This window comes from Halictus rubicundus, unplaced genomic scaffold, assembly GCF_050948215.1.
Source record: "Halictus rubicundus isolate RS-2024b unplaced genomic scaffold, iyHalRubi1_principal scaffold0019, whole genome shotgun sequence".
Taxonomy (NCBI): Eukaryota; Metazoa; Arthropoda; class Insecta; order Hymenoptera; family Halictidae; genus Halictus; species Halictus rubicundus.
The window spans coordinates 58,980-66,952 of record NW_027488560.1 but is presented as its reverse complement, the minus strand read 5'-3'; the positions used below and the strand labels follow the sequence as shown (position 1 = coordinate 66,952).

At 39.6% G+C, this 7,973-nt stretch overlaps 1 protein-coding gene across 1 annotated transcript in view; it reads right to left on the bottom strand.

Moving 5' to 3' along the window:
* Window positions 1-214: 214 nt before the first annotated feature.
* Window positions 215-7,973, bottom strand: part of LOC143363081 (uncharacterized) — a 51,458-nt gene continuing 43,699 nt past the window's right edge. Inside the window, exon 6 of the mRNA XM_076803702.1 lies at window positions 215-7,848. Coding sequence (XP_076659817.1) covers window positions 6,656-7,848 — 1,193 coding nt within the window. The 3' untranslated portion in view covers window positions 215-6,655. The remainder of the gene's footprint in view (window positions 7,849-7,973) is intronic.

The window sequence follows — 7,973 nt, the reverse complement described above, 5'->3', positions numbered from 1 at the left end:
TACGAAGAGATTAAATATAAAAATTATCATGAAAAATGTCAGCTAAAATACAATTCAACTTTTATAATAGACCACAGTATATTTTAATAGAAATATCATTAATTATCTTACCATTTTACCGTTATTATAATTTCATTTACGTATTACAAAGAGAGTTCAAATATAAAAATTGTTGTCACGAAAAATGGTGTCGGCTAAATCAGAACTCAACTCGTAATAGACTATAGTATATTTCAATACAATACAGTATCGAATGCATTTACAATTGATTTCCTTCGGCGGTAACAGTTACAAAATACAGGACAGAGAATATCAAGCGGGTGTAATAAAACCAACATTTTATTTTGAAAAATTGAGACAATACACAGATGCGAAAACAATGGTAGCACATTCGTAGCACCAATAAATAGACGTTGAAACGAATTAACGTTAGATTTTTTTTTGTTCAGAGAGACTACACACCAGGCTAACGTCGCTCGTCCGATCGAGCAGCCGATCGCCGACGACAAGAAATCGATCGTGATAAAAAGTAATCCCGCGAATCTGTTCGTGTCGCTACATATGCTTGGCTGTAACAGCGTTTTTTTTCTTTTTTTTTTAAAGGTTATCTTTGACTTCTTTCTCCTCCCATTCCTTTCTTTTGATAAATAGATCGAAGCATTTTTTCCCCCGAACTCTCATTCGCCTCTGTTCGCAAGAGGCAAAGGAAACGGTTGATGATCAAGAGCGCGCTTGTCCTTTCAATCATCACGATGACGTTACACAATATCTAACTGGGAAAGGAGGCAATATAGAAAGGTTATACTTCGCCTTGGCAACCCAGAAGTTTTTAACTTTTCACTACATAATCCTGTACATCTTGACAAGAAAATGCCAAAAATCGAAGTTTCAAACTCCGTGTTTAACATGTTAAAATCTCTCAACTTTAAACATGCATAACTTTTGAATCAGTGAATTCCTCGCCTTAAAACTTTGATTTTTTGCATTTTCTCGCCAAGATGTACAGGATTGTCTAGGAAAATGTTAAAAATTTCTGAATTGCCATGGTGAAGTTAAGCCCATAGAAATATTCGTATCGATCCGCGAGTTAATGTTTTCGCTTACACACGTCACCGAACGATTCTCGCTGTTGATAATTTTCATCACTGACGCAACTTCTTTTATCATTCGAACCGATTCGTTCCCTCGTCGACATCATTGTTTTTTGTTTTTTTTTTTTTTTTGTTTAGAACATGCGAAGAGCGAGACGAGGTAACAATTGTCCTACGTCGTCATTCTTTTCTTTTTCCATAAGACACTATATTAAATGACTTTAGAAACACGTTAGAAGGACGAAATAACCACGATCGAAATAACCACGTTCTTGTCGTAACACGGTTAGGTAAAAGGAACTATCGGCAATTTGGTGGACTAACCGTTCGTGGCATGATGCTGACTCATCGACTACGGACATGGATTTTATGCAACTATGACGCAAAGGATTCCCTAAAATTCGGTACGCTGTCTAATGAAGTGTCTAAAATTCAGTACAGTCCAATGAAAGTTTCGTTTAGAATCTGAAAAAATTTCTTATTTGACACCAGTTCCTTTATGATCAGTGCCGCGTTTATACTTCTGCCGCTTGGGGGCTACCTTTACGCCTCAACACTCCTTAATGGGCCAACTCCCTCCTCCCTCGCTCCCTTTTACGCTTCCTCCCCATAAGTTTATCAATAGTACAAAGCACAAAATCATTAGTACTACCCTAATTGTGTTCAACTTATTTCTCAGATATGAGGGAGACAGGTACCTGCATTCTACATTCTCCTCCCGTAAGCTTTAAATGATTTCTTGTAATTTCATACAATGCCATTCAAACATGTTATTTTTATTTTTAGATCGGTTAACATTTTCGTTTCTTTGTTTCTATCGTTGTAACTTGTGACTTTGGTATTTTCCCAAAAATTTGCCTGAGCTATAGCCCCTATAGCCCCTCTCCACTAAATCCGCCACTGTTTATGATAATCTAGAACAATCTACGTTTGTATACATACACGCAGTTTGTAGCAAATACATCTAAAATTTAAACTTGTTAGAACAATACATTGTCCAACGAATTCATTGTTCCAATGAATCAGACTGTTAGTTTGTTAAAAACACCTATCGTCTCTTGTCGTCTTCGAGTTCTAATCGTCGGGGGGCCATAAACACGCAGTACTGTGTACATTATTCCAGTTTTACATTTAAAACGTGTTTAAAACGCGTTTGTACTTAAAAAAGTACACTACGTCATCAGTTGCTAGTTACAAGAGTTAACATCGAGTCGTCGACCACGGAGATATTGAATAAAAGTTTTGTCGAAGGATCAAAGAACAGTAACGTAACGAAGAAATATCAGATTCATATTAAATATCAAAAATTTGCAATCACGCTTAATTTGTTTTTAACACTCGGAGTTCTTGTCAGCGTTGGAACGATTTATTTGATTACAGTACGAACGCTTCTAGATTAACCTAAAGTCAAATCAGACTTTAACACGTTAATTCTTTAACATTAGCGTATTAAACGATTAACATCAGTTTTAAATTAGAGAATGTTAGACCTATTGTCGATAAAGGCAGTAGTCTTGAGATCATTCTGTGCCCTAAATAGTCTATTCTTGATAAAGGGAGTCCGCCATATTGAACGAATGCTGTCAAGTAAAATTAACCATCTCGTATAGAACGTTTCTTCAAAATGTTTTAAACAATAACAGCTGCTTAATAATTTCTAAAGTATTTTATTATAATTATCTTTAAACGTTTAGTACTCTCGTCAGCAGTCTATTAATTTTTTTTTAATTTGACGTTCGTTTTGATTATTCGTATTTTTTATTAATCTAACACGATGTCGATGGAATGAAGTATAAAAAATCACTACCGTTGGCACTAAAATCTACTTCGCGGTGTTCTCCTTTTTTTCGACCAAAATGGCGGCGAAGCAGCAGTGTGCATCAGAGCCTAATATAGTACAATAATTACGGAACGAATTTTGATCAATTGTTTCGAGAAAGTTTGTCGATTTCGATAGTAAAAAAATTGTTTAATCGAGATACACGTATTTAAAACGACACCGTGAGTAGGAATTCTTTTGAGCGATAAGTTCTTCACAGTTTCATAATTGGCACTATCGTTCTTTATCCTGAATAAGTCAGCCTTTCGCGTTCGTATTTGACAAAACTATGTTACGTTATAGTTATCATTATTAATTCTTGAAAGGGAATCAATGAGTCTAGGAAAGCACGAACGTTTAAAATTCTTCTTAATTATATTTTAAGGAACCTTAAAAGGACGTTATATGATTTTGCATTTACGATGTTATTATTATTATTATCCTATATGAATTCACTTGCTGAATCGGTAAATATGATTCATCACCATTATTCTAATTTCAAATTGAAAATATTAACTATTAATTTATTGTAAATAAAAAAAGATTGATTTCGAACTTATTAAGAGTAAACCTATATTCTGAAGAATCCAAAAAGAGGAATTGGTTTTGTAATATTTTTAGAGTTTTTCGTCTTCGAAACTATACAAAATAGGGAAAAATTAACTGGCAAAATATAGAACGTATTAAGTATAAACAATTATAATTGTATAACTTCAAAAATTTTTCTGTATATTTCCATTTCATTTGAGAAAAGATGGCGACAGTGTGTCATAGAATTTGTTATTTTCGAGAAATCCTCAATAAAGTTCGTCTTACACTTTAATTACAAATTCCAAGCGAATTAGTTCTTATAGATTCCGCAGACTGTTCAAAGATCCGTCGACTTTTCAAACCAGAATACATTACGATCCGTTAATAGTTCTAAAAAAAAAAGTCAAATCATTTAGAAAGATTAAAAATAATCTAGTCGTTCGCCGTCACAATTAACGAAAAAGAATTATCTACATATTGTACTATATGTATAGATACAATTTTTTATAATCATTAATTCAATCCTTCTTCGCGAACAAGCGTAAAGCGTAATATTTCAGTATGTATCCAAGAGGGAGATTTTTTATATAAATTATATTTCGCTAAAACTATCCCTGAATTGAAAGCATCACTGGTTAATAGTATTCTGAAATTGAAATTAGTGAACTGATTAAATAACCGGTTTGGCGTCGACTCATTTAAACGAAATAATAATTTATTCTCAAATAGCTATGCTTGTATTTAAAAAACGGAAATGAGCAAAGCAAGTGGATTTTATTTATTATATCAGCATTAATTTCTAAATAGTTAAACTAATAATTTATTCTCATATGGCATCATATTTATATAAGAAACATAAAATGAGCAAAATAAGTAGTTTTTCCTTATTATATTCGATTAATTTCTAAACGATTAAAATAATAATTGAGTAGGTGTCCAGTAGAAGAGCATATGTTACATTTTGTAAAACAATAAGACATCTTACAAGAGGAGATCAAAACAATTCGTTGCTCCACGTACTAATAAAAGCTAGTAACATTATATGATATAGAACCTAGTGTCCATTTCTTTCCTCCGAAAAGTTCATTCCAGAAAATTTGTAACATATACCTTTCTTCTAGACATTCATTCAATTTATTCTGAAATGTCTACATATTCGTTTTTATTATTCGAACAGGAGTCTCATTCTTACAGAGCTAAAATAATATTCGTGTCAGAGGGCCACTAAAAATTTCCTGAGGAGGAGAGTTACGGATCGTAATGCGTTAATAATAAAATATTTGCGATGGAGCCACGAGGTTAGTCCACGAGATCAGACATTCGAAGTGTTTCCTAAATAGAAAAATTCGCTCCTTCTAGCGCGATTCGCGCAAGATTACTTTCTCGACGCCGAGCAGTATACGGTCTACGCTTTGGCACAAAGATCGCGTCTGTGAAAACGATAGTTTCTTTTTTTCTTCTTTTTTTTTTTAAATTGGATTTGAGCTCGACGGTTATTCAGTAGAAACTCTACTTTCGGAGACACTGGGCGCTAGTTTAGGGGTTACAGACCAAAAATCTGTTCGGGTTTTCGGGTTTCTGGTGTCTTATTATTTTTTTTTTTGTTTATTTCACACAACGAGGTTTCCCGAAAACAGCCGGGAACTGGTCGCGTTTCGCGCTCCCCGCCATTGTTGTCGGCGTCGTCGGACTGACTCGATACCCTACTACAATAGATCTCTAGAACACTCGCGATCGAGCCAATCTGACGACGCGTCCTTTTAAGACTTTTCATCTTTTCATATAATATATATATATATATATATATATATATATATATATATATGATAAAATTCAAAATATACAACCGTAACTACGTTAAACCGAACGAAAGGACAACAAGATATTTATTCGTCATTACTTTCGAAAACGATCGGTCGAGTTCTGAGCGTTTGATTCGTATTCACACGGCCTAGCGGTTACCTCCTTCGTGGGATCGATTTCGCATCTTCAAAAAAAAAAAAAAAATTATAATAATCGTGAGCAAATGTTCACGTAAAAATTATTGAGCTAATAACTCCGATAAACAGGGAAAATCTTTTCCTTGAAAGAATTGCACGACTCTGTTGCGGATCTACTAATAAATGCAGATTATTTGTTAATATCATTATAACATTCTTAAAAAAAAAAAAAAAGAAATGATTTGTAACGCAATAAAGTTTCTCATTTTAAATCCACAGTCCAGTATCTAGATTGCAGGTTTTTTTCTTATAAAAATCACAGTGATGGAGAAAGCGATTGAATGAATGAGAGAATTAAAAACGATGTTAATGTTTGACAATATAAATGCATAAAGATCCGCAGTCTACCAGTGAAATATTTCGTTAGAATGTCCACCTTACTTCGATACAGGACCTCTCTCAATAAACATTACGCGAAAGGATGTTTTCCAAAATTAAGCTTCCGCAAGACTTCTGTGAACTTTGAAAAGGTCAGAAAACATACGATAGAAAACAGTGATCATATGTTGAGCATTAAACCGAGGAACCGCCGCGCCGGCCTGCTGTACAGCCTCGCTGACCGTGGTAATCAATAAACATCTGACAGAGCAACAACCAAACCGAGGAATTTCCTTTCGATCTATGTATAAGCAATCAGAGGAGTACTCTAAAAGTCCCGCGGGCGAGGTCTACGAACGGAACGGGTAGACGACGCCGGGATACGCGTTCGTCGAATGCCCACGAAAACCGACGGTCGCGTTGATCGACCATAATCGAGAGGAGAGTATCGTCGTGAACGAGCAGCGAAGCCGTTTTATCGAGCCGATAGAAATGTACGATCTCCCCACGCGACTCAAACGTGTATGAACTCTCACCGAGCGAAACTACAAGTACACAATTTAGACCCATCGGGGGGATTGAGTCGAGGCGCGAGAGAATCGGCGACCGACAGTCTGTTCCGCAGACTAGTATAATCCTCGTTCGTTGGTCCACCTTGAATCCCGTGGATTATCGGATCGTTGAACGGGTCTCCTGTCGATCCCGTTCGACGCGCGTCGAAGCATCGTCCCTCTTCAGCTGTTTCGCACACAGACTGCGACAGCAGACTCGACGCCGCGCCGCGAAAGGACTTCCTCTCTCAAGAACACTTTTCACCATTACTCTCGGGCCAGGCAAAATCTTACTGAATATAGTAAAAAAGTCGTTCAAGCGGATACGGTGCATCTAATCAACGTTCATTCCTGCTCGATGCTAATGTCGACCGTTCTAACCCTAGACGAATCTGTCGGAAGCAGCTGAAGACGCTCGGGCTCCACGTCCAGCATGATGATGCACATGAAGCTCTTCCCGGACGCTTGGTCTCGCGGATAGATGGTGACCGCCGCGAATTTGTCCACGGTCCCGTCAACATAGGCTCGCAGCTTCTTGTAGACTTGCGGGAAGTGTCTCCTGAGGGACACACCCCTCAGCTTCAGTTGCCTCTGTATGTTCGCGAAGCTGATCTCCCGGATCCTCTGCGGCGTGTTCTGCCCATTGTTGCCGGGCATGGAGGTCAACACCAGCATCTCCGGGGACTCCATCTCCCTGGTGATGTTGCAGGGCGACGCGGACTGCTGTCTGCCCTGTGGCGACGCGGACGACGAGGACGTGTGGTGTCTGCTGGCCGAGTCCAAGTGGATCTTCGCGCACCTCGACACCAGCTGCCTTTCCCATTTGACAGCTCCGCTGGTGGGCACCTCGCTGACCACGCAGACAGCCACGTAGAGCACCAGCCTGGTGTCCGGATTGTAGGACTTGCACAGTCTGATCACCTCCGCGTACAGGTCCGCGCCCATCTCGCTGGCCAGCAGGTCCGACCATCTGATGTAGGTCGGCTTGCCCAAATCCACGAAGCCGTTCGCGATGAACTTCTCCGCAGCCTCCGGGCTGGAGAAGAAACACTTGACGGCACCGCGACCGTGAGAAGCATGGCCACGCTTCGCCAAGGCCGAGATGTGCTTCAACGTGATCGGATCCTCCTTCGCTGACGACAACACCTGCTTGCACAGGCTGCCGGCTCGCGAGTGCAGACAGGTCCGACGGTGACGCTGCCAGTGAGCCTTCCTGCACTCCCTCGAACAGTACAGGCAGGTGCAGTTGTGACAGCTCTTGTAGGTTTTCCTCGCCTCGGCCAGGGTAGCCGTGTTGTGGCATTTGTTGTTTCGGCAACGGACGACCTTCTCCGCGGCATTTCCCGCCACCAAACCGTTCGCGTCCTGGTTGCTGTCGAACGAGACCCGTCGGTGACGCCCACCTTTCGACTGCATCGTCGACATCTTCGATGGAATCGTGTCACTGCCCTCGCTCTTCCGTCGCACCAGCTCACCCACGTAGTGCGCCGCACGATCCTCCGTGGCGCCCTGCACGTCCATCACGCTCCTAGCGGACTCTGCGACAGGCGGACAATCACGCGGATCGTCAATATTATCGAGGCCTCATCGGTAGAAGATTTGTGCTCGCGATCCTCGCACCGGTTCGTTATCGTTTGCAATTGCTAATTTTGATGCGTGCCAT